Raw genomic sequence first — 26,488 nt, 5'->3', positions numbered from 1 at the left:
GCGCACGAAAGACGGGCGGGTTCTCCCTGAGCCGCGATGCTGTAGTAGAACGCAGGCAAACAAGACGGGACTTGACAGCGCCTGCCTTCTCCTGGTAGCAGTGAATCATGAAGAGTGCTCTTCAGCCTGCCACTCGATGAAGAACTACAGTAGTTTGACCACCAAAGTGACCCACGAGTAGGTGCACTGCTGAAATCCCTTTGCAGAAAGCATATCATGACGTCCTCTGTCGAAACCTGACGGATCCGGCTGAGAACGAAGTGAATAAATACCACATAAGAGACTGCATCCCGAGACGGACGTCATCGCGAGGACACGGCGGACAGTTGGATACGCCCGCGCCTTCGCTCAGTGTTACCTAATTATGCAAGTTGCGCTGCACGGCCCCATCGTTATGCCAGCAGCCCCGCGGGGACCCTCCATCCAGCGGCCGATCAGCGCCGCTGTATTGCAGGGGGGAGTCGTCTCACTCTGCAGTCAAGCACTGCGTTCTAGTCATCAGACTATTATATGCCACAGAACCACGAGAAAGGAGCTTATGCCACAGGAACTACTTGAGCGAACCGTGGCTAGCACCCCAAACAGAGGCACATGGTGAACCATAAACTCCTGGTGGAATCGCAGCCTTGTACGCAACAATTCTGCACTAGGCATATACGTGGATCTACTCGCGGCAACATGCTTATCAGCAGGAGGGGCAATGAAGGGCGTGTCGCCGTGGCCATCGAAACAGGCAACACAACATGGAAGTGGTCAAAATGATTCACCGTAGCGTTCCGCGAAAACTACCTGACCTTCATTCACGTTGGCTCATAGATCGAGCTCAGGTGTGGACAAGATATTGTGGTCCCGAAATGTTCTCGGTTGGTCGTCTATATGCACCAGCCGACAACCAGGAATGACGGTGGCGAATCCCGCTAGAGCACTTGTCTTCTTGAAATGATGTAGCGACACACTGCATTAGAAGGCTATGCGCAGACACTGACAAACGCAAAAACAGAAGACGTCAGACCTGCGATCACTCGCTGCAGCTACACTTCGCTCATGTGGTCCCCCAGGACGAGTTCGCCGCATCAGAAAAATCATTCGAGGACGAGCTCAACCGCTGGGCTAATCGGCCTGCACTCGACCGGGCATCAAACGCGGTTCACAATCTTGCGGTTCGGAACTCCTGGCGAACGCGTCAGAGCGTTGCTCAGGTGGGAGCTTAAACTCCTGTACAAACAACGGTCATAACCTTTCGGCCGTCTCAACCGGTCGCTCCCGCAATCGCTTCCGGCTTTTGGTAGTTGTATCGACGACTGGACGAGTTTGTGGCATACGGTCACTATCCTCAAGTCCCTGTTCCGACGTCGACGGGACGCTCTGTTTACCCGCTTCCGAACTGGGTCCACTTTTGCCTTCGGCGCGTACGCTTGGGACGGCGTCCTTCATCCGTCCCGCATGCAGGACCTTCTTTCCCGTGGAGCGGCGACCAGGTTTCAGCCCTGTGGGCTGTTTCGAATCCGTGGGTCGCGCGCCTCCCCTCTTTCCAGCATCGACTTCATCGATGTTTCCCTCGGCGGCAGGCAGCGACTGGCGTGGCGCATGCATGTGCACGCGCAAGAGCGTGTCCACGTTGCGAGCGCGCATTTGCCTCGCATGAGATTGCGAGGGAGCGGTTTGCGGGGTCGTCCGGGTGGCTGGCGACATACTGAGGCCAGGCGCAGCATCCGCCAACTTGCGCCTCAAGAGGAGAAGCTGAGGGGACGGAGTGTGCTCCACACGCCCCCTCATCGGCGACTGCGACTGGCTTCCATCCGACTCTGACACGCCTTGTGATGGTTGCCATTCGAAGAACGGTATGGAAACTACGTGCCACCCGGTTGCCTGCAAAAGCTGACGCTTGAACTGCGTCAAGGCTGTAGGCACGTACTGTCGCCCGTAGATCTCGCCTGTGGCACGTGGTGTTGTCGCGTGATTATCCTCGCCGTGTTCTCGCGTAGTTCTCCCCGAAGACACTGTTTGGTCAGTTGGAGTGCAAGGCGATGCTCCGGGTTCTTTCATGTTGGAGTTATTGCATTGGTGACGGGCTTCACTGTAACTTGCAAGCAAATTGCCATCGACTGAGAAAAACGTTTCTGGGGCGTCCCCCACCGGCGCTGCCCCCCTTAGGATTTCCGTGAAGTGAGTCGGGCCGTCAACTTCAACAGCTACAGGTCGTCCGTCTTGAGCCTCCTGAACAATCAGAGAGACAACATCCTAACGAGTAAGTGATCTGCATAGCAGCTTAGAATCATTATCCCTCTCTCACTAACGTACACGGCACCAGATTGTGTGTGTGGCGAGCACAAAGATGCACGGCTCTATCCCCCCCTTCCCACCTCGTTTCATTGCCTCTCGGGCCAGCGGGAAGCGAGGGCTGATGACGTACCGCAGTAAGCGTGATATCCAAGGAGAGGCCCTCAGGCGTCCACGCCTCGTTCTCGTGAGCAACTCCCAAGCCGTGCGCCAGCACGGTACTTATGGTCTGAAAATTGCGCAAAATACCGGCAGCCTCACAGGCTCTCAGTGGACACCCATTTTAGACGAGAGGGACTTGCCCGCTCGCACTGTCCAACGAGCAAAGTTGTCATAGTCAGTAGGTGCCTCCGTGGAGGCCCACGAGGTATCTTATGTAATCTGTTGCACACTGAAACGTCGAGGATAGCATTTCTGTTGTATTAGAAGCGGTTTATCTAGTATGCTCGGCTTACTTGATGGAATCCTGAAGACCCTTTGCTGAGAAAGTGACGCCCTGCCGCACGGAGCAATCGTGGCCATTCGGGACCCTCGTTCTGGAGAATACGTAAAGTCTCTGCAATGCCACCTGCCGCGAGCGCTGCCGTCGACGAACGCCTCCCATCCTGCTCTGACTCAAGCAAAGGCTCCTCGCAGACCAACGGAGCGAATGGGTCCTTTATCCGGTTACTCGTAGCCTCGTTGGGCGTTGTCGATGGGGGTCGGTTCTCGGGTTCCTCAAGGGAACCCGCACCGGCCTCAAGAGAAGTACTCAGTGCGTTTGAAGAGAGGCGCCGTCGGCGGTCAGTGCCGCGGTTGGACTGTCCCTCCTGTCTCGCTCGGCGACTCAGCATATGCAGAAGGCGGACCTGTCCCAGGAAACACATAAAAATCATAAATCCGTGCACGTTATATCTGATCCTGAAATCAGTCGCCCTCACTAAGACGATACCTTCACCTCGAGCCCGTCATCGCATTAGACAAGTGCTGTTCGCTGCTCTTGCGAGAAAGAAACACCGTCTTCAAGGCGAATGTCAATTGCGATTAAAAGACGCTAGAGTGCATGGAGCAGCGAACAACGCTCAAGCAAAAGTCCCGACAGCAGGTACGTCATACTGGCGCTTTCTTCCGTAGACGCGAACAACATAGGGTACGTAGATTCTTCGCGCTTATTTACCTTGTTAATGGTGTCGATAAGACCCAGGACAGCGTAGCCTTGCTTTTCTAACTCCATCAACGCTTGCGAAAATGACCCCCGTTCTCGGCCATCTTTCAACTCTCTGAGAAGCGGGGCGCCCTCCTTCACGCAGCGAGCAGCTACACTTGCCATAACGATATCCTCTCGCGATTGGTCAGCAACACGAGACCGGGATTTGCAATTTGTTACACCAACAGACTGGACCGACAGGAGGGCCGTCCCGGCCGCCGGAGTCGCCAGGTCAGCGCTAGCCATCATGTGCGTAGCTTCGGCTGGCTCTGTCGAGCCTGCTGGGTCGCGGGCGGTAAGGGCAAAGCGAAGAACGCGAACGATGTGTTGAAGCGGCAGAGTTTGTATGGTATGCCCGTCATCAAGGAGAAGTAAAAGCTCGCGTCTAAGTGTTGCAAGCGCTGCCTGGGGTTGATGGACTGCCGCATCGGCGAGAAGAAGCAGTGCCTGCCAATCCTTTTCCAGATGCGCGCGCCTCGCTGCTTCCTTTCCCCGCATTTGCAACGGTTCCTCATGTCTCTCTCCCGAGTCGAGGCTCGCAGCTCGCTCTGCCGGCAGCCGAGTACGACGGTGGGAGGCGACTGCGTTCGCGACTGCCTCGACCAACGGCGGATAGAAAAACCGAGCCTGGCGACTTAGATGGAGGACGTATGCAAGCGCGTTGAGAGAAGAGTATTGCGGAGTTGAGCGGTGGGAAACGCAAGGCGTTGCGTCACGAGGCATTGTCGCAGAAGGGCGAGAAGCGCCTGGTATGAAGTCGCTGGGTAAACTCGTGCTCATGTCGGACGCACGGTCATTAGTCAGACTTGTCAGACCGTCTAGGAGGTCCTGAAATCAGCAAGCATGAACAAAACATTTCCGGAATACACATGAATCATGAGTTCTCCTCACTACGGGATGGACTATGCCGCCACTTAGCATAGCATCACTGGCCGTCGTTATATCTACGGAACAGTGGGTTTCAGAGTTCCAAGCGCTCAACAAACAAAGCCAGTAAAGCTCTTCCATATTTGACGAAGTCTTGCTCACCGACATTGTTTAGAGCAGCATCCTCAAATGGGAATGAAGGGATTCTTGGAATCGGTCGTTGCTAAGGTACTGCATCCTGCGGTACGACACACGGGCTACTCGTGAAAGCCACGGAGGTTCGATTCCAGCGGTTCCGGGGACCTCGTTGTTTTTGCTCCTTACGGGTATGGCAGGGTGCCTCGGCAGGCCTCCCAAGATATATCCGCCTGAGCTTTCAGGCTGGCCAAAGGACTGCCGTATCCGCGCTACAATATCAAGAGAGACAATCAGCTGCGAGTACAGCTGGGACGGTCTTCTGCAGCAGCCTGAAAGCTTGTGCGACCCTTGCTGAGGCGGCGACTCCTCATTCTCCTTGGCGCGGTGCACCCTGTACCTGCGAGAGTGCGCACATGCATCGGAATCCGGCATCTCTCAGCGATGTGCGCAGTTGATAGCGAAACGTGCGTATCCCGAAACTAACTGACGTGCTGGAAAGACAATCGTGGAACAAAGAAGCCATCACTGAGGCGCGGCAAGCGCATGCTGCCTTGTCTTCCACCCCCACTGAGTTCTTCAAAGGTTCAAAGCTACAAGGCACACCGCAGCAAGGAACTGCAAAATGTGCATCCCGGCTACGGCAGTGCAGTCGCGGAACGTGGTCTGTAGACCAGCCCGGGAACGCGAGCGAGGCTGTCTTTTATTGCTTTCTCCAGATGCACTTACTGCGCGAGTTCTCCCAGTAGCACTTGCAGATAAGACTGCAGAACGCTATCCAAGCGGCCAGATGCTCCGTAGACTGCGCGCATCGAAACTGCTCCAAAAGGCCTACTGGCGCTGTATTTCTCTCTTCCACGCTCGTCCGCTGTCCCCGCCGGCTGTCGACGATCTGCCGAATATTCAAGGGAACGCTGGTGAATCTGCGTTGCAGTCCAAAGCAACCACCCGGCCGTCGCTACATCTGGCTCAAGTAGCTGTCTCTCGCCTTCAGGGTTTTCAGTTGATGCGCGTTCACTCAAGGCAAAGGCGGCGCCAGTGGACGAAGGGGTTACCGGGGAGGTGACGTCTTTTTGACACAGGAGAGCGCTTCCCGGGCCGTCGTTTCTTTCAAGGCAGTGACCTGGCGAGGCGGGGTCTCTACCGTTGCCGGCAGACAGCTCGTGTGACAGCTTTGCACGTGTACGTTTTAATCTTCCTCCCTCCTTGCTCCGCGCGTGCGCAAGGGCTTCACCTGCAGTGTCTAGGCTGCTTTTTGACTCGGCATGCCCGATTACACCTCCGCCGGCCCCAGCAAAAAACGTCCTGCCCGGTTTGACGTCAGCCAGAGAACCCCTCGTGGAATTCTTGTGTTGACCCATCAGAAGTTGGGCGTTGGTGAGAAGCTCGTGCACCAGAGCAGATGTGGCCGCAGGAGGGACGCTCTTTGAGTTGGCAATGAAAGCCAGCAGTGAGAAATACGCGGCGCTGCCAGGCGTAGCACGGGCAGCAGCCGTCGCTATGCGTTGTTGCTCTTCACTGCCAAGCAATCCAGACCCTGCTGCAGCAACAGCTCCTGCGAGCCATTGGCACTCAGAGAAACCTGCAGAATCTTCCTTCCCGGAGCCGCTAGCTTGATGCTCTGACTCCTTACCATCGAGCCGCTGGCGTTGCTCTCCGTTGTGAACGTTGCGGGTTGTCTGCATGCTACCAGGGCACGCGGCGTTGCCAGGCGTTTCGCCGTGTGCTGTGCATCGTGCGAGTGACACAAGCTTGTCCGTCACAGCCCTGACGATGCGCCGAAGCCCCAACGACATCCCCTCCGAATTCAAATCAGCGCTGGGCGCCGGCAAGTGACCCGCCGCGTGTGCCTGCAACGCGAAAGCCTCCCACAGTCGTGCAAGAGCACCCGGGCTGAGACTCCGCACAGTCCGCAATGCACCTTGCTGCAAGCTGTGGAGGAGGGCACCCCTGCACACAGGCGCTTGCCATGCGCCCGGCGAGTAAACGTCCGTGCTTATTTGCGGCCTTGCGCACATGCGAAGCGGCGCCTCGCTTTCCTGTCGCAGGCCCGGCTCGCTTGAGGACAAACGCTGAACCATTTTCGACGCTGCTTGCTTCGCTGTCGCCCCTGAAAGTTGTCCAATTTCGTGGTTCGCGGTACCAGTGATTGTGCGCCCACCGAATTCATCATCATCACCTTGAAAGGTGAAAGTGGATTCCTCACTGCCCTTTACCACGCTCGTGTCTCTGAAGGGGGGGACCGACTCGCCTTTTCCGCTGCTGCCCCACAGCAAATGAAGCAGAGTGGCACCGCGGTGCCCGCCCAGGCGCGGCAACCACTCCTGGACGAGTGGAAGCATGCGCTCCAAGAACGATGCAGCCGCACGCTTCAGCTCTCGGCTAGCGGGATCCAGCGGCGCAGCGGAGTCGCTGCGGATATCTCCCGCGCCTCGCATGTGCAGCCGCCCATTGGGCCGTGACGCCGTCGCACAGCGGTCGTCCTCCGAGGATCTGTGTGTGTCACCCTCTCTCGCGATGTTGGGCCTTCCCCTCCGACGGCGCCTTTGTCGCAGGTCGTCTCTGCCTGGCGGCTCTCCGTCTGGCGGTTCATTTGGGGGAGCTGGTCTCGCATGACCATTGTCATGGCAGTGCTCTATTGAGTCCCCTGGTGTGGCATCGCTGAGGACACCGCTCCAGCCGTCGTCCCCAAGCAGGGATATTACAGGGCCTACAAGCGACGCCGCGGCATCGAGAGGCAAGCTTTGCGAGCCCGACATCGTTAGTAGCAGTCGCGTCAGGGCCACATGTAGATCAGAAATGACCCCCCTGACATGGGGCGGCGGCTTCCACGGAGTCCGCCGGTGATCCAGTTCAAGGCTGGAATCATCCTTTGCCACTGTCGACGGGGGACGTCCATCACCGGCTACGGCAAGCACCGGATTCAAAGAGCGCTGAAAGACAGTTGCGAGCCGGTGCTGACTTATGACGGCAAGCTGCTCCACAAGCTCGAGGAAGTATGACGCGCCAAGCTCCTGGAGCTGTAACAACAACTCACTTTGAGGCGTTTCCCATTCCGCTGTTTTTAGTGCGTCACCTCTGCCAGACACCTGCCCCCCGCCAGCACCATCTGGCGCCGGCGACAAACGAATGACGTTTTTCTCATCGTTGCCTGGATCCTGCTGCACATTACTTCCAGGTAAGAGGGGCGTCTCGTCAATATGCAGGGGGCGTGAGGCGCCCCGCCGAAGCTTTGCTGTGCCCTCCACTCTAAGTGACGGGCCTGGCGATCTACCCGATGCCCCCCGAGGTTCGCTACATTCCCCTCTCTGTTCGTAGTTGCCATCTTTCGCAGCGAGAGTCTGTTTCGCACTGTCATCCTCATCAGCGCCAGCGCCCTGCTGTCCCGCCGGCTGCGAACCCTGCAGCATCTGCATGGCATCCGCCAGCACCACTGCGTCTTGCGCGAGAGCGTGTGCAACGATGTGACTCTCAGCGCCACCGCCAAGCAGTCGCAAAGCCCCTGCAACGCTAAGCCGATCGCCCTTCTCGCGCACGAGCGCGCGCACCGCTTTCGACGACAAAGGCTTCACTCGCGCCTTAGGTCGCGAAGGAGGCGCGTTGGGTTCGCCAATGCGCCCTCTGTAAGCAGAAAACTTAGTAGACTGCGCCCTGCGAAGTGCATCCGCACCTGGCGACGCTGACGCGGGCGCGTCATTCGCGCCGCCTCGCGGGCTCGCCGTGGGAGACACAGTTCCTCCCTCAGACTTGCCAACCTGGTCAGCAGTCCAAATGGAAGCTGTGGAGCTGCTCGTTGCTGACGGCCCTGTCGACAGCAAATAGCGCGTCATTGCGGCCGCCGCCGGAGCCAGAAGCGAAATTGCTGCGCTCTCTGCCTGGGATTTGGCAGTCGATTCAGCATTCGGTAGAGAGGATCCGATATCACCATGCGTGGAAGAAGACTCGTGTGACGCGCCGCTGAACTCTGGACAAGTTGTTGAGTTGCCACCCCGTAGGGGGGCCTCTGTGTCACCTCCTCCGGTTTTGGGCTGTATTCTTCGTTCAAGCATCCGAACCCAGAATGGAGCCGCCGAAGGTAACCCAAGCAACTGCGCAGCTGCGGTACCGGCATGGGCTAGCTGCTGCGAACCCAACATGTCCCAACCAGTTCGCGCAGGAGCCCCGTTCTCCGCGCCGTGAGTGCTTCGATGGGGTCGCTCACACGCCTCCGCGTCGTCCGCCGCTGGTGCCTCAGGTTCTGGTTGCGATCCCAGTACTGCGCTGCCGCTGGGGTCGTCTGCAATGCTGTCACCTTGCAAGTGACAGCCGTCGCGCCACTCGGTAGAGTCGGCTCCTCCGATAGTGGCGACTTCTCCTTTGAAATCTGCGACACGTGTTCGAGCGTCGCGGTGCTCAAGCGCTCCTGACACGGGAAGGACGCGTAGGCAAGCAGTGTCGCTCGGGTCACTTTTAGTTCTTTCCGGATGCGAATGCTCATTCGTGCGACCCAGCAGCGCAATGAGCTGAAGTGGGACATCCTCAATGATCATCCGCGCCCAGCGCGCCTCAGCTGAGCGGTCGTCTATGCCTGGAGGAACGCGGTAACCCTTGTCGTTACCGCTGGTCTTGGCGCCTGGCTTGTCATCAGAATCGAGCCCCGTGTGCGCGGAGCGAGCGGCCTGGCAAGGCTTAGAGGAGTGGTCAGGCACATGCACGCTGCTCGTGCCTTGGATAGCGGAGGCCAGAAACGCTGCGACAGCGGCATCCTCGGGCGACTCAGCTGCAGCCTTGAGGCGCTGCAACGCTGTTAGGCCATGGGCCAGATCGGCTGGCGAAAAATGTGGAATCAGAGAGACAGGAAAAGCTGCGCGAAGAAGCGAGGACAAGAGTGATGGCGGCTGAAATGTTAGCCGCTCGCGATGGTGCAGAAGAAGGGACAGGAGGGCTGCACGGGATTTCCGTAGAGCGAGCTTGATGTCGGCTCCATCGCAAATTTTCAAGGTTCCCGTGTCTTCATCCGGCTTTTCTCTCACACTCGGAGTTTCCACTTTTGCCGCATGGTGGCCATGAGCTGTGTTCAGAGAGCTACCCTGGAGTGCCACATCATTGAGCGCTTTGAGCAACTCTTCCTTGGCTCCAAGCAGCTCAAGCATGGGTAGCAGGCGGTTATACATCTGGTCGCTGACCTCGTGGACATTCTCGACCAGCCACGTCAACAATGCGGGCCTCAGTCGCCGCCGCAGCAAGGCCCTGAGTCTTTCGGCAGCAGCCGGAGGAACGCTGGCAGCTCGCTCGTCTGCCGCAGCGTCCGGCGGAGCGACAGAGCGGCAGCCTCCGCCACCGGCCAGCGTCGTCCCTGCTGCGAAAGAGCTGGCATTCTCCTTGGAGGGCGAAAGCCCTGGCGTCAGGCAAGAATCAGGTTGCGTCCATTTATCCTCTTGTAGTTCCGCTGCATTTTCCTCTACATGCGGGTGTCGTCCGAGACGCACCCCCCGCGAGATCGCGTGCTGGTCCCAGGCAGAAAGAAACGCGTGTAGCTCCAAGAGGAGAGTTGGGAACTGCGGATGACTGGGGGAGGCAAACCCGCTTTGTAGTACACTTGCAGCCATCTCGATGATTGCTTCTAGCACTCCACCGTGCACGGTTACAGTCACAGGCTCGCGGGCAGTAGGCCCGCTGGAGCCGGGACAGCCGTCAAACGGCATCTTCTCACCTACAAGTCTTTGCTGCGCTGCCACAGCCTCGTCCGCGTCACGCGCTTTAGACACCTCATCCGCACCGCCGCGTTTCTGTCCGCTCAGTGGATGTGAAAACTCGAGACTTAACGAAGTCGCCTCCGGTTCGCGTCGATCCCCGTGAGGGCCGGTGCAGCTCAGCCGGCCAACCCAGTCCTCCGCTGCGGTGGGCACTGTTCGTCGCAGACTACGGAGTGCGAACAGAAGCAAGCTGAGACGTTTCACCCAGCGATGCACAAGCTGCCGCTGTCGCGCGACAGTTGGTCGCTCTCCAGCGGCGTTCCCTGGCTCCGTTCGCGAGAGCGGAGATGCGCTACGAGATCCTGTTTCTTTCGGACCCGTGAGCTCCGTGTTTGCATGTTCCACAGACCGAGCCACAAACGTCTCAAGCAGGGATAACAGCGCTGAATGCTCTACCGGCGAGGGCTCCAGCAGGGCGTCGCCCACGATCCCGGCAGGCGGCTGCTGCCGCGCAGATTCACTCGGCCGCGAGAAACGTGCGGAATCTGCGGCGGCAAGCTCGGGAAGCCTCACCCGGTCTCTCTGCATGGTCATGAGGGAAAGCAGGATGGACTGGGCGTGCCGCGCTCTCCAGTAGTCCTTCGGCGGCGGCCACCCGGTGCGACGGAGCACTAGCTCCAAGTCTGCTTTCAAAACACCTATCGCTTCCCTCTCGACAACAGAAAGCGTAGGGCAGTACATCCGCCGTAGCGTTCCTGCCTTGCCTGGAGATCGATTCCCCTGGGGAGAATGCGCCGGCGCAGCAGACGTCACATGGGCATCGCCACTTTGAATTCCCGCAATCGCCCGCGTCGAAATTTCGGCTCTTTCCCCACCGCCCCCTGAGACCTCACTCACGCCACCACACTGATTCAGCGACTGTTGTGCGAGCATCGCAAGAATTGCCCAAACACGGCTGTGCAGTTCCCCTGTTCCGCGACTATTCTCATGGCCGCTTTGCAGCTCTTCGGCAGCCGCGGTTGGTTCCAAAAGAGCCGACGGTACGCCAGCTGAGGCCAGGAAAGAAGGCTGGCTGCCTGGAGAGTCTTCAGCACTTCGCCGATGCTCCTTTCCGCCTCTCTCGCGTTTAATATGCTGCGCGTCCCGGCGCCGCACCTGCGCGTGGCGAAGCAAGACGAGTGCACGCCGCACAGCAGCCAAGAGCAATTCCGGCTCTTGCCACCGAAGCATGAGACCCGCGAGCAGCAGCATACTCAGCGCCTCCTTGTCTAGCATAGGCACCTGGGCGCTCAGCCGTTGCCGAACTGTGTCAAGGAACAATTTTTCCTCCAGAGTCAGAGCGACTGGCTCTGTGTACACAGCAAGATCATCTGTGTCGTGTGCAGCAGTGAGCCCTGTGAGAAAGTCCCCGTTCTCAGTCTGACGATGAAAGTGGCGCCACTCTGCGCCAGTTGCGTCGTCTCCAGGAGCCAGTGAATCTAGGCCTCCTTGTGCGCTGCCAAGTGGTTCACCGATCAAGGCATGCTCGGAACATCGATTCTTCAGCTGCCGCTGATCCTTTCGCCTGCGGCGGCAGCTCGCCATCACAGCCACCGCCCAGATAGCGTTTGTGAACGCTTGTGCATTGCATTTAGAAATCTCCATTCGCAAGCGTCGAAGGACAGCACCGACGACAGCGTCACCGCCTGCGCTCGTTTGTGCAACGCCGTCTTGTGCTTCGCCAACTTCGCCCGGGAGGCATGACGGTGCGTCTCCTGAGCCCTCCGAATACCAGCCGAGAGAAGCGAGGGAGAATAGAGCAGTGCTGGCGTCCAACGCGCTCAGCGACGGAGCCACGAGCAGCAAACGCCTGCGGAAGCTATCGCGGAGGTTCGATTCACACTCCACAGAGGACGCGCCCGCAGGCCACGAGGCAGCTGCGCTTCTGGAAACGGCCTCTGTTTCCAGGGTATCCACGCTTGAGGCGGTGACTCCCGGCGCAGTAGCGAGTGCGGACATGCCCACTATGTCACCGGTTGCCTGACACGGGGCGCTGAAGAAGCCGCGGGCCTTGATGTTGGCGACCACCCGAAGTGCGGATGCGAGTTGAGTACCGTCCATCTCCTGAGCAGCCGCCAGTTCCGATAGACGTGAAAAGAGCCGGACAGGCAGTTGCTGTTGCATGGAAGCTGTCCAGTACGCCGGCGCGCCGGTGGCAGGTCGGTGTGTGCTCCCCCCTTCCAGCGGAGACGGCGGCGTCGGCACACCGTCAGGCGGAATCTCCATCTCAGTCGTCCGGCCAGCGCCAGTCATGAAGGCGGGTCCCTTCGATGCCGTAGAAGACTTGATCAGCGAAGCAAAAACGGACGGCTCAAAAAACTCGAGCTTTTCGAAAGCCCAAAGGATTCGGCTTGCCTGGTGATCCATGGACGGCAGCTGGGCAAACACGGTCACAAGCAGCTTGTGCATTCTCCGGTCATGCCACAGCCGAGTACTGTGTGCGCGCACCTCGTCCTCGGCGCGCTGAGAAGTCGCGCTCCGCACCGACCCTTGCCCAGCCCGGGGCCTGGGGGTTGCCCCGGCAAGGCCAGAGCTCCCTGCAGGATCGACACCGCCCCAGTTCTTCACAACGGCCAGCCGGTGCAGTGCCGAGCTGAGCGACAACGAATCCAGGTAAGGTATACCTAATTCATCGGTGCCAAGGTCAGGCGTTGGCCTAGGAATCCCCCTGTCTCCCGCCCGAAGGGACGCCTGCGATGGCCGCGTATCTGTCAACATGCGTCCGCAGCCGCTTGTGGCTGAATCCACGACGGACAGAACCTCTTCAACGCTATCAGCCCACTGGATCTGCCGACGAAATTCCCTACTGAACTGGAGCTCTTGGAGCTTTCTCGTGGCTTCTGCTTGGACGCTAGCGAGCCACTCCGAGCCGCCGCCGCCGCCAGCCAGGTGACCAACCTTCGGTCCCTGCACATCCGTATCTGCAAGTGACCGTCCAGCCTCGACACCTGCGTGCATAGTGCACAGCCCTTCCCTCGTGTCAAAGGCCAGAGGCTGGCCGCGCAACCTGGCACTGCTGCGTCCGATAATTCCCTGAACACGGTTCGCGGCCAGCTCCGCAGTATCACGCCGGTTTAAGCGAAGCAGCAGGCGCACCAAGCTGCTGCAGTTTTCCAGGAGATGCACGTGTTTGACTGCAAGAGAAGCCTCCGGAGGGAGCTGATCGAGCGATCCACAGCTCGAGGCTCCGCGACCGGCTCCCTTGCGGTCAACGTGCTGCTCCATCTCAGGATCGGAGTGTTCAGTGCTACCGCTCGGGATCTTCAGTGCGCTGAGCTGGACATGGATCCTGGTGGCGAGTTGCTGAAGGACGGACTCGACGTCCGCGTTCCGTTCCTCAGCCGGCGAGCGCCTCGAACCCGCAAACGTGGTGAGTGGAAATCTGTTCATCTGCTCACAATCGCCGGCGGACTCCGAGCCGCTGTTGAGCGCCACGAGCCGAGATCTGCTGACTTCCAAGGAGTCAAGCGCGATGAGCAGATTCACAGTATTCGGCAAACTGTGCATGCGGCTAGCTTCGCGGCGTATCGCCTGCGTGGCGACCGAAAGCAAACAAGACAGATTCTCCGCAATCGATCTCATTGACCAAAACTCTGGGGCAGCATCACAGTCCGAGCCGCAGCGCTGCGCCTCCTCAAAACTCCTAGCATCTTGGCCTCCTGACTCTACAAACATGTGATTGTCCGGCAGGCGTCGTGGCTGTCCGCCAGCATCCGGGGTTCGTGTCCACGCACTTAACACTTGCTGCATCTTTTCAACTCGTTCCTCCACGAGGAATGCCGTGGCGCCCAGCAGCTGGGGTAACTGTGAATGCACCGGGAGCACTCTCTCTGCGGCTATGGCGAAGAAAGCGAGAAAGTTCTCTAGGAGCCCTTCTGTGTCGGTGGATGAGCCCACACACCGATCTCCACCATCGTTCCACTGCGAGGCGGATTCCACTCGGGGGCGACGATGGTGGGGCGGCAAGGCTGCGACATCTGAATCATTTCGGGTGGCTTCATGCTGCTCGGTTGTCTCGCGACCCGCTGTATCTTCGGTAGGTGTGAGAAGTCCGCAACCCGTCGCATTCGGCAAGCCACGCGGTCTACCGGACCACATCTGTGAGTCTCCCACGCACGGTTGCTGGTCGTGGTTTTGCTTCAGCTTCGTCAGCGAATACACAAGTCGCGCCAGAATTGTTGCGACATCCACGGCTATCCAAGGTCTGTGGCTGCTTCCATCTCTCGTGAAGGCACTGCACGAGGGTGCCACCAAATGTCTGCGCGAACCTCTTGAGGGTTTCGCCCTTGGCGCGCGTTCTCGACCGTTGAAAGACTCAGAGGCGCTAGCATCAGGGCTGTCACGCGGCTGTGACGCGGGCGGTGCGCTCGCCAGATGAAGCCCTTGCCGTAGGACTGCAGTAACGACTCGTTCGAGAGCCTGAGTGACATCACACAGCAGAACAACAGAGACCCGTACGCGGCGCAGGCATCAACAGCAGGAGAGTCCTGCCCGGCGGCTGCCCGCCGACAGTCCGGAGACAGAGCAACCGGCAATCAGTGATGCACGCTCTTGCTAGAATGTAGCGGACGGGAAGCCCGCTCCAAAGTAGCAATCCACTGTGTCGGCGACGCGACGACCGCCCTCACGAGGATGTCGCTCCAGCAAAGATGCTCCTGCTGCCTCCTGGCTTCCGGCTTTCTTCAGCAGCGAGAAGCTTTGTCTACATGTTTAGGGTTGATACCTGGACAAATGAGTCGTGGTATATGCCGAGTTTGATTCCAGCTGCCGCTCTGGCCACGGCCGCGACAAACCCCAGGTGCCGGCTCAACTCAGCCCAGTCGCTTCGGCGGTGTGCGAGGCCGCCAGGACTGTCTAGCCGGTGTTTGGACCAAGACAATGCGTCTGGAGTTCTGTGTGCATGGGCACCACCAACTTGGGCCTCTTCTCGATTCTCGCGACCGGATACACAATCATATAGCTGGGCCTGGCGATCTTTGCTCGTGCCTTTCTCTGCGTCGATGGAGTCCGCGAGGCGCCGTCCGCTGGCCAGCGTCTCCCAGCGCGTGGCCAACGCGCTGAACTGGCGGACGGTCAGCTCCACGAGAGCTGGAAACAGCTGTTCGCGGCGAAGCGGGACCAGCGTCTCGCATGCGGCCCACAGCTGGCCTGAATCGAGGATAGAACCAACACGCCAGATGGGCTGCGTCGCTTCCCTGCGACGCTGGAGCTCGCCTGTGGAAACGCCGACTTGCTGCCCTGAGTCTATGGCTAAGCTGGCAACGCTGTGACGCAGTAAAGGGCGGTTTGAGGTCCTGAATTTCCCCGGTGGCCCAACGCTACGTAGAGGAACTTTCGGTCATGGATGACGTAAGAGGCATCCTTTGGGACGTCACCGGTTCTTGGAAAGGTCAGTGGCGGAAGCTGCACCCGCTGTGCGTCAGTCACTTACTCAGTTCTGCAGCGGTTAGCGCTTCGCGCTCCTCAACGCGCTGCCGAGGCGTCTTCCGTTCTGCAGCGCTCGCGGCCGAAGGGCCTAGCATGGGTAAAAGAGCGCGACGGGTAATAGTGTCGGCAGCTCGGCGAAGCAAGGCCGTCGACGGACGAAGGCCGAATCCAGCGAGAGCGTGGAGGAGCGCGACTGACAAGGATGCCGAGAGCGAACCAGCCTTGTTCGGAAGTATGGAGAGAATGTCCTACGACAGAGAGTTTCAACAGGCAGAAGGGAACACACGACAGGTGAACAAAGATCACCTCACGCGCTGGGCACCTATTTACCCGACGAAGACACTGAGAACACCAGCTGGCACCGCAGGAAGAGTTTGGTCGCGGCGATGCTTGTGTGAGTACGCAAGGTCCGCCACTTTGAAGTGTTGAGCATGGCCGAGTCGGTGTCCAACGCAAGCACACAACTACTCTTCCACGAGACGGGCCCGATGCCTCTGCACCCCCCCCTCGCCACCAGCGGCGTTCGTTCGTATACATGCTGGTAGGAGGGACCCTAGCACGAGGTGGCGCGGGTGGCGCATTCACTGCGGATGCTATTTACATGGAAGAGCCTACGAGTCCCCAGCTCCACAGACCACCGGCGCTTGGTGTATGGGGGAGGCTCCCGCTCCAACCCCCCCTCAGAGTCTGTCGACGTACAAAATGCCCCTAGCAGGAAAATTAGCGATCTTTTAGGGCGACGCACAAGGACGTGGCTCAGGCGAGGTACGCACCACCTTCCATGCAGACGCAGAAATAGAGGGCGTAGCTCATCCCTCCTGATGTACGCTTACCTTGAAAATTGGATGTCTCTTCATCTCCTCCCGAAGGCGGGTCAACCTCGCTTCCGGGCGCCCTCTCTGGTTGTGTCTGTCCCACGGGGCAGTCTTCCTGGAATGTGGAGCAGCCTCCACGTCTTGGAGTTGAATCTCGCCGTGCTCCGCGTCCCTGGCATCGGACATATCTCCGCGGCCGTTGTCGGCGGTTGAGCTTGAAAGCGCGAAGAGCCGCAGGAGGATATTTGCGAGTTCGACGCCAGAGAGCCGATGCAGATTGTGTTGCTGCAGAAGGCTCCACATATCTTCCAGTCGGGTGACACCATGGAGGGCACGCACACTCCACTGGCCAGCGCAGTCACGCGTCGCGCCAGCTGGAGTCCCCAGCGGCCCTCGAAAGCCTGGAAAAGAGGCGGTAGCCTCTTTGTTGCCGTCTTGTACGTCGCGCGGTTCACCGCTCATCCGGACCGGACGGCGCCTCCGCTCACGAAGCCACGGCGGCGTCAGGCGGTGTCCCTCGGCGGCGCCGCGAGCGTCGTCGCTCACGGAGCTCCGCCCAGCGGACAACTGGCGTGTGGCAATGCCACGTCCGCGGTCGTGGATGCCCGCGGGAGGCCAGGGCAGCCTCTGCCGTCCGCAGCCACTTCCGAAGCGGGGGAAGCGGTCCGCTCTGACCCAGTCTGAGGCGGAAGCAGCGCTAGCCAGCAATGGAGGGCCGCGCGACGGAGCCCACCGCGGTGCTTCCGGGCGTCCCTGTGGATGGCATTGTCGACTTGAGCGCTGCAGCGAGCGACTCGTGGCAGCGAGGAAGAACCTGCCAGCCTGGTGAACGAGTCGATGACCTCTAAACAGGAAGCCACAGGGACGGGTCGCTCGCGCGTCGCCATGGTCAGCTGTGGGCGAATGGAGAGCTTGCAGAGGCCTCGGAGACGCGTGCTTCGTACCTTCCGCACCGACACTTGCGCACCAATCCGTGTGCCCGTTGGAGATCGATGCGCCCGTCACAAGAAATGACAAGGACCCCTTCTTTGCACTCGTGTATGGGTGGAGGCGGCTTGCTGGTATCGCCTTGAGGGCGTCGCGGGCGTCACCGAGAGCTGCCCGGCAAGCCGCTGAAGAGTAGTGCACTATTGGAGCTCCGTTGCGGGGGCACGTCAAACCAAGGAAGTGGGGGCTTCCGTTTTGGAACGAGACCGCTGAGCGTGGCCAAGTGTTGATTTGGACGGCACAGGCCACATCAGGCACGACGGCCGCGACGCTGCTTGTGAGAAAAAGACACAGGATGAGGAAGCGAAGTCGTGACGCGCGTGGCATGGTCGGTGCAGCTCTGAGGCATTCACGCGGGCGCTACAGTACGAGAGCTCGTCCGGTGCTTGCTTAGACGCACGGGAGAATACGAGCTTCGGTTCCATCAGTGCCATACCTTTAGCGTAGTCCTTTTTTACCCATGAGGAGCAAAAAACTGCACAAGTCCCAAGAGGCAGTTCAAACATATATGAAGTTAGAGGACAGTCGCTGACGATGGGCCGTTGAGGCAGCCATGCCGAGACTGCTGAAAGCCGGATCCGCCGCCAACGTAGAGACCAGCGCCCTCCCCGTAGGCGGGAGACTCCTCGTCCCAATTCTGCTCGGCCCAAGAGTAAGACAGATACAGTTCAGAGATGCGGAAGTTCCTCATTGGTCTAGATAAGAGCTCCACAGCCCTTGTTCCTGTCATTCGTAAGGAGTGTGCACATGAGGGGCCCGAGCAAGTCGTGCGTACAACTGCGGATTTCCTTGTTTGTGCTTTCACTCACAGGCTGAGCTCAACGGTGGACAAACGCTCTTGCGTTCCAATACGAATGCCCCCCTTTACCACGAAAGGAAAAGACTCCGGAGCCTCCGGCCTCGAAAACGCCAGCTTGCGGAGGGTCTCACCAGCACACCTGATTCACTTGTTTGCTTGGGTTTGGCCTCCCACACAATAACGCATCGTTTGGACCTTCTGTCCAGAAATCATTCTATGAAAATGAAAAAAAGAACGTGGATATGTGACACTACAGATAATTCAGGGGTCCACCGCGGCTCGTCCAGGCACAGGGGAAGGGAGTCTCGTGCCCTTGTCTTGTCGCCAGGCTTCCTGCGGTTTGGAGTCCCCCCTAGTAGCTGGAGGCCCAAACACGACGGGAGACGGTACTGGTCGCAGAGAGGGAACTGATCATCAACATTTTGTGATCCAGAGGTGGAGACGAGTCGTCCGAGTTTACAATGCGGCCGCCAGGTGGCATGTGATGCGTGCTAGTTGTAGTAGACCTACGGACCCGCATGCACACCCGACTTTCCCCGGCTGCTGGATGTCGGACGGTGTGTACTGTCAAGTTCGAAGAGATCTTTACGAACGGCACGGGGCCGGCGAAGGATTCGAATGTATAGTGCTGCGACAAGGATCAACAGTGACTTTGCATCACAGAGTATGAAAGTCCTGTCTCATGTACAGCTCACGGGAGCTCTCTACGCGTTGCGGCAACAGGCACCAGACCCAGCAATAAGGAGGGCATGGTGAGCGTTTTGTCATTTTCTTTGATGTCTACCGGTTTCCGTCTCTCAACGGTGTATTCGGTGGTTAGAGTTTTCTGTGTTGTAGAAGTCCTGAGCTCTTAGTTTGTCGCTTCCTCTTCTTTGTCAGCCCCGCCCTGGGTTTCGTAACTGACGTATCGGCATTTTACTTCATTCGTGTGTATGGCTTCGCCAGCGTGACTGGGTGACTACGAACGCTGCAGGCTGGGAACTAACTTCGTAACTGACAAACAAACTCCCGTCTTTGTGGGGTGGTCCTTCCTTTCTCCGTGTGAAGCAGTCACGCCGCTGGCATGGATGTGACGAGAGCCATTCATTTAGCCGTTACGTTCTCCAGTCGCCTGCGCGCATTCTCACAAGAGATTACAGTCGAGTAGCACATTGCAGTGCCGTGCAAGGGGAGGGATTCAGCGGCTTCTACAAATGGCCCTCGATGCCATCGACTAAGGTGCGTGCCAGCCGCTCCCAAACGGGTTTGGCTCCCCTTTTTGCATTGCTTTTGCAAGGAGGTGTTGTCGTCTTCTTGGGGGGAGTTCTTCACGCAGATGCTTCCCGAATATGTCGGGCCTCGGTTCCTGCGTGCCAGATCCCGGGCGTGGGTCAGCATCTGGGGGTCCACAGTCCCCCTGAAGGGAGCGGCAACAGCTGGTTGCCGTTTCTGTCGCAGTCCACCCGGCAGCCGTTTCTGTCGCAGTCCACTCGGCAGCCGTGCGCTGAGAGGCTGTTTAGCTCGACAGCCCACGCAATCCATGAGAGGACTTCCCACTCAGAGCGCGCCTTGTCGCATCGCGGGAACTGTTTTCGTCACGTGAGGAGTTTGTTTCCCTCCCAACGAACGAGAGCCCGGCGCTTCCGGTTGGGGGCAGCTCCAGACGACCTTGAAGCTGCTTTGTGGCTCGAAAACCATGCTGTTCAATATGGGGCCTTGTGTTCCGGCGTAGGGACCCCTAGGTCTCCTGAGGAAAGGACCGGCAGCTTACGGCTGTCGCCGCAGGCTTGGATCACTGCAGTCCCCAATTTCCTCACCGGAACTCTTGCCGCGGGGAAGCGAACAGCTCCCTATGTGTCGGCCTGTCGCGTTCCCTCCGTCCCCCCCTGCTCCTACCACAACAGTTTCAGGCGCTCCTCTGGATTTTTCGCATCTGGACACTCCCGTCTCGCAATGCGCAGCTCTGCGTCTGTGGTCTCCTCTCCTACGGTTGATTGTTTTCTTTCACCCTGGTCGTCGTCGTCGATGCGCCTGCTGAAGCGCCCCCTGCACGGAAGTCCTCTCCTTAACGGCGGCTCTTTCGAGGGCACCTGTCACACAACGCGGTGTGCAGCAAGCCGTGATTTGCCTCGGCACCCGGGGGACGAGGAAGGAGATGAAACGAAGCAACGGCGGGAAGGACATGCCGCGGGCACAGCTGTGGACCGTGCGCCGGAAGCCTGCAGTGACGGTACGAAGTCTAGGGCTGCGCCTGAAGAGCCACCGTCCACACTGCAGCACGCCAGCGCTCGTTCACAGGACGCCCCTGTTCGGGACAAGGTGCTGCTTGGGGAGACGCGCGCGCGCCTAACGGTGACTCTCAGCAACAACCAAGTCCACGCATGCGTTGTCAACAACAGACTCCAGAGGACGTATGCGTACGCAAGCAGTTTTGATCCTGCGCTGCGCGTGGAGATCGGCTCTACCCACCGAAAAAGGAGTGAGTGAAAGGCCCATGTAGGTCGTCTTCTGATCCGTTGTTCTGAGTCGTTCTGCTGGGCGCCTTCATTCCTTCTTGTAAACGCAAAACCAGCACGATGGGGTCGTCATGGCCCAATGGAAGAGTGAAACTTTGCCTATCGCTCGGGGCGCTACGCCTGCTGACTCTATCTGACGTGCCCTGTCCCCACGCAGCTGCGGGCAACCGGTTCAGCGGTCGCAACGGGCAGGCAGCGACAGCTTCACCCGCAGCACTCGAGGTGAATGCAATCATGAGTGTGGGGTTCAGTAGCGCCAAGTGAGGACAGAGTAGATCAGGCATGAACTGTCGTGGAAGCCACACGCAGCTCCTCAGTTCGCGAGCCGGGTGGTGGCCTACAGCGCCCTAGCGAAGTGTGCGACGGGCAGAGGCCAGAGGCCAGTCAGACTGCGTTGAGGGTGCAGGAGGTGGGCTGGTCGAGATGTAGAGGTGGTTCTTTCGGTGAGGTAACGGTTTGTTTTTGTTACAGGCGGGATCCCGCGTCCGCACGGTGGGACAATGAAGGCTGCCCGAGCCGTTGGAAGACTCGTGGCACAGAGGGCTCTTCGGCAAGGCATCAAGAAGGTTTTCTTCGACCGCAAAAGCTACCGGTATGGCTGCGTCTTCAATGTGCGGGTAGTCAGTAGTTTGCCTCCGCGATTAGCTTCTTGCCGGGTTGTGGAACGGCGTGCTTCCCGTGGGCATGAGGGTGAGCGAAGGGCGTTGCGGGCAGGACGGTGGGGTCGTGCATCAGTCCGTTTGGCCGCTCGCGCCGGGCTGGCTTTGACAGCAAAAGGAAAAAAACGAACCGGGTGTCAGTGGGCTGATAAGCGCGCCTAGCCTTGCTGAAGGGAATCCTTTGGCAGGTCACGTAGGCATTGTCACATTGGGATACCTCCCCTGTCTGTGTGGTCTTATGTGTTATATTGTCTCTCAGGTATGTGGGACGAGTCAAAGCGTTAGCGGATGGTGCTCGTGAAGGTGGCTTAGACTTCTAAAGTCTGTGTTGTGTAAGCGGGAAGGTGATGGCAATTTCCGTGCACGTGGTGGTATGGTACAACACCTGGTTCGCCGTTGCATGGAGCCACGTCAGGCTATGCCATAAGCAGCAGTCCGCCATGCTGCATGTGCATGTTATGACTCCTGCCAACGCTAGCCTTCACAGATGGTTGTGTGGGACTTGGATGCACGTTTTCATAAGTAAAAACCACTTTGGGCACCTTGGGCGCCCGTATGCTGATGCGCCTCATAAAGATGTTACGACTGCGGGGGGCAGTTGCAACTTATTCCAAAACTGAGGTTAATGCGTAACTGTAGCACAGTCCAAATCAAGAATAGACATGAGTGCCACTTAGTCTGCCGATGAAAGTGACCAGCAGCAGACCATCGTGAGAGCGCACAGTGACACGAGGCCACGCCTTCAAAGGATTCGCCGCTAAGCGGTGGCCGTGCTGGGATAGGTGATGTCGATGAGTGAAGGGACCCGGTCTCGGCATATCAGCTGTCAAGCGAAAAGGTATAAACATAGTAATTAATTCAACGTCTTTGCTTTTAGTAGATGAAACGGATGCACGTTTCACATCACGAATTTTATAAAGAGTACCAATTTGCGATTCCCCGAGTATGTACTGTCCCGTCGTCGTCCTGCATAGAAGCGCTTCTCCGGGTTGAAGCGTTGAAGTGAACTACCGCGTGCGATAACTCGCCTTTCATTGGCGAAGCTTCACCAGACCACATAATGAAAGCGAACCAACTAACCGGTTGAAAAGTGGCGCGGCATCAGCTGGACATGAGCTGCCCTGTAGCCCTTGGCCCGCTGTCATTTGTGCCTTTTACAATATTTACGGTGCTGTAGCAGCCGCCGTCACCGCCGTTTGCGTGCTGATTCTGCGCGAGCTCGCAGTGCATCCTGGTCCCGAGGGGTACCCTCACGTTCCGTGTTTTTCTGGCTTACCTGTTGCTTCGTGGCAGCGAGCTCGTCATCAAGCTTTACGCTTCTTGCACGTACCTCCCTTTCCTCCCATGCAAGCGTCGCCGACTCCTGCTGCAGCTGCTGCAAGTGAGTCGCTAGTGCTTGGATACGATCACGCTGCTCCGGACGTCCTTCACCGTTGCGTGTTGGAGCCGCCCGCTCCCCGACACCCTGCCCCTTCTCCCCTCCACCAGTCTGCTCCCCCTGTTTCCTCTCTCGCACTCTCTGTTTTTCTGCTTCCCTCAATCGGCTCTGGAACGTCATCAGGTTGCTCTCTAGCTGCTTGCGGTCTGCCGTTAGAGCACCGATCTCGTTCTCCAGTTTATCACCAAAGTCCACCGCCGAGGCGACAAGAGCTCGTATCAGATCAGCTCGCACATGCTCGAGCACACGCTGAGCTTCCTTGAGTTCGCGAAACTGCTGTCCCGCCGCAGTGCGACGCGTTTCGAGCTCGCGCAGCTTGCCCTGTGTTGACCGCAGTGTTTTCAGAGCAGCGATAACCGCCGCTACGCACCGAACGGTGACCACCAGTAAAGTAAAACCTGACCCCCACAGCAGCCAGCTCGGGACCCCCGTTAATGGCCAAAACTCGGGGCTTGGGGTTCCTACACCGTACATAGCACCCGCAGGGGCCTCGGGCTGCAGATCCTTGACCGCCCGCGGAATCATATGGGGTTCCCTTCCACGCTCAATAATGAACTTTGCAACATTCTTCATTGAGAGGCCCTCTGAGCCGCCTCTTAGGGGCGATTCTGGAGTTGGCTCGGCAGCGTGCGTTGCGCCGCTAGAAGGTTCGCTCTCATTTGAGTAGTGTGGCCCATGCGTGGTGTCAACTCTGGAAGAGATGCAAAAGGCGGCCCCGTAGGCAAGAACGGCAACGGTCGCCGCAAAGGCGGCACCCAAGAGCATTTTTTTCAAAGGTATCCGACGCGCAGCTCGCTCGTCTGGCTGCTGCTCCACGGGCAGGCTTTCATGATGGAAATCAATGGCCTCAGCCGCGGCAGCAGTCGGAAGGACAGGTGTTAGGTCTTTCCCCGGAGGCTGTGGATCAGCCTGAGGTGGCTTTTCCGGGGGCACACCCACATCCGGGGGGACACTCACATCCAGGGGGGCACCCACATCATGGCGGACACCCACCACATCAGTTGACAGCGACATTTGAGTCCGTGCCCCCCTGCGAAACACATAAATGCCACCCAGCAAAGCAACAAACAGCAGGACAGACCTCGCAAACACCTTGGACCGCCTTCGCCAGGCTTGGCTTCTCTTCTCTACGGCTACATGTGTCGCTCGTTTTCGGGTAGCTAAGGCAGTCGCCTGAGAAGAAAGATCTTCGGCCCTAGTATGCTCGTCATTCGCGGAAGCGGCATCCGCCTCCACTGCTGCCGGTGGAAGGTATAGCTGCTCCGCATCTTGCTCGCCGTCAGCAGGGTCTCCCGTATGTGCCAACAGCTCTGTCAGATCGCGGGCATCTGTGGTTTTCGCAATCTCGTCCACGACGCCCTCGGCCCCCGGCCCAACCACGATGTCAGTAGCAATTTGGTGAGATTCATTGCTTGCACTGGCAGCGTGCAAACGGCCAAGTAGAAGAAATGAAAGGAACAGATGGGCGAAAGACATGGCGTGGACAGGTGCTTTACTGAGAGGTATTGAGATGGGTGGTCCCGGCCCAAACGGCAGAAGCTGACGTACCAGTGGGTAGATATTTTTTGTTGGTGTTTAGACTGCATCAGTCAGGACTCACACGCAAGGCACACGCGATTTTGCATTCCTCAAACCGGAGAAGCGAGTAGCTTGCTCCATTGGAGGTTAAGATGGCCAAACTTGGGAATCCTGGCAAGGATTTTTCCACACGGTGGAAAAACAGCACCTAACCCGGCGACGGGAGCTCCATTATTGAGGACCAGACGGAGGGAGCGTCGAACGAAAAAGGGTTCCACGGTCATTGCGACGGTGAAAATGGTGGATGGAAGTGGATGGGGTTGCTGCTGAAGCTTCTTGTCGGAAAAAGCAGTGCAGGAGAGACAGCGTCAGTGGAGACCCCCATCCACAGCCCCGGCCGCACGCGGACGGGTACCCGACCTGCATCGCGCGGATTCACAACCGCGCCGCGACCTGCTTGAGGCTCGGGGTGGGCGGGGCGCGTTACGTGGCTTTTTAGCGCTGTCATCTTGCTTTCCTGCAACATCTAACGACGTCAGAACCAGGCACGATGGGTCACGCGACGTGTAGCAGCGTGTATACAGGAGTGAGGCTGCTCCAAGGCGCCAGGATAGACCGTACCTAGTCGTCGTGCGTGACAGTCAGGGGCGTGGGATCAGGTAAACCCAGTTCAACGAGAATTACGAGGCCCGCGACCGTTGCCGTAGGCGCGGCAAAAATACGTACACACTGGCAATTCAGGCAGATGGCTAAGCACGAGGAATTGGAAGAGCACCCACACTGACTCATCGGTGTGGCGGCAACTCCAAAAATCCTGCGGTGTCATATCACTGCTTCTCTTCCCCCGTGTCTTTTCCATTTCGCTCCGTCACCCGTCGGCCGGGCGTCAACAAGGCGCGCCGTTATCTGTGCACGTGGACAGTGTGGTGTCGCAAAGGGGGATTACCGTCCACCTGCCACGCCCCGCCACGATAATCAAGACTCCGGCGGACTTTTATGGGGTAGGAGGATTGGAACGGAAGTCACACATTTGCTGCTTTTCGTTTCCGCAAGACCACTAGTCGCAGCTCGAGTAAACAGCTAACCCACTTCGCTCTTGCAGTAGTACCATGTTCTGCAAATGCTTTAGGTTAAATCATTGTCACATCGGTGAGTGCCACTCTGCCCCGGACAAAGGAGCTCAGTCTCACGGCCGTCACTGTACGGGCACGCCAAAATGCTCTCCCCGTGACGCTGCTGAAGCATACACCACCATCAGGGAGTCCGAATACATTTTCTGTTGGGCACATCAATACGGTGATGCATATCTATCCAGGTTGCAGGCGTATTCCATACACGGCGCGTCCCGTGCATATGCACATGAAGCAGTGGTGGTAGCTTGCAAGACGAGTCTGACGAAAACTTATCAGACCTCGGAGGCATACTAAGGCAGTTCTCCGAATGAACAGAGTGAGGTTCCTTATTTGTCTGCAGTCCAGCCCTGCTTAATCACGGTGTCGCTTTTCACTTGGTACAAGCATCTGCATTAAAAGATCATTGTGCTGCGTTCGCAGCAGTCCGACTGTACCTTGGACTCAAAAAGGATGCGCCGTCAACGGTCAAGTATGAGGGCCAGACAGAATCTTTGCGCTCTACGCTCGGCCCTCCTGTGGCGGATAACCAACGCCGAGACGCCGGCAGCACCGGCACACATCTACTCAGTAGAGGTGTCAGTGACAGACCCAAGGTCCTGCAACCATGTTTTGACTGGAGCATTAATCGTTGTACCAAAACGAGTGCTCTTGTTTTCTTATCATCGTGACCCCACAACGAGCGACTACCCATGCGAGCCGAAGAACAGGTGTTGGCACTATTGTAAGTCTCTCTACATTTGGGCTTCGCGCCATCGAGTGCCAGATGTCACGAAGCAGTCTCATTCCGGTTTCTGTGCGAGAATCATTTGAGGGATCCAGCAGTGGCGTTTTAGAGGTCAGTTGCTTCACTTGAGCGTCTCCACGCTCGTCAAGCACAGCGGTGCGGTCCAATCTCGATTCAAAGTCAGCCACGTCGGACAGGGAAAAGCAATTCAGAAAGGGCGGCTGCCGTAAGGACGAGGCAAAGTTGATCCGTCTTTCCTTCATAGAGCACCATATTAGCGGGGAGCCGAAGTAGAGGATATCGAATGTGTC

The 26,488-nt window shown here is 58.2% G+C and overlaps 3 protein-coding genes across 3 annotated transcripts; 1 reads left to right on the top strand and 2 right to left on the bottom strand.

The window, feature by feature from the left end:
* Positions 1-1,230: 1,230 nt before the first annotated feature.
* On the bottom strand, positions 1,231-18,102 carry BESB_054920 (uncharacterized protein; the record flags this gene model as incomplete). Its single annotated transcript, XM_029363927.1, has 10 exons — positions 1,231-2,217; positions 2,414-2,509; positions 2,736-3,128; positions 3,437-4,294; positions 4,658-4,868; positions 5,198-14,601; positions 14,906-15,330; positions 15,614-15,857; positions 16,443-17,682; positions 17,945-18,102. The coding sequence occupies 10 exons, from the start codon at positions 18,100-18,102 to the stop codon at positions 1,231-1,233; spliced, it is 14,016 nt and encodes a 4,671-aa protein (XP_029219850.1).
* Positions 18,103-20,142: 2,040 nt separating this feature from the next.
* Positions 20,143-21,684, top strand: BESB_054910 (putative LSU ribosomal protein L18P; the record flags this gene model as incomplete). The annotated part of the gene is made up of 3 exons (XM_029363926.1): positions 20,143-20,668; positions 21,177-21,297; positions 21,624-21,684. 3 exons carry the CDS (start codon positions 20,143-20,145, stop codon positions 21,682-21,684), a joined length of 708 nt encoding a protein of 235 aa, XP_029219849.1.
* An 866-nt stretch (positions 21,685-22,550) lies between these two features.
* On the bottom strand, positions 22,551-24,278 carry BESB_054900 (uncharacterized protein; the record flags this gene model as incomplete). Its single annotated transcript, XM_029363925.1, has 1 exon — positions 22,551-24,278. One exon carries the CDS (start codon positions 24,276-24,278, stop codon positions 22,551-22,553), a length of 1,728 nt encoding a protein of 575 aa, XP_029219848.1.
* Positions 24,279-26,488: the final 2,210 nt, after the last annotated feature.

The sequence above is a fragment of the Besnoitia besnoiti genome, chromosome IV, assembly GCF_002563875.1.
Source record: "Besnoitia besnoiti strain Bb-Ger1 chromosome IV, whole genome shotgun sequence".
Classification (NCBI taxonomy): domain Eukaryota; phylum Apicomplexa; class Conoidasida; order Eucoccidiorida; family Sarcocystidae; genus Besnoitia; species Besnoitia besnoiti.
This window is presented reverse-complemented; position numbering and strand designations above follow the sequence as displayed.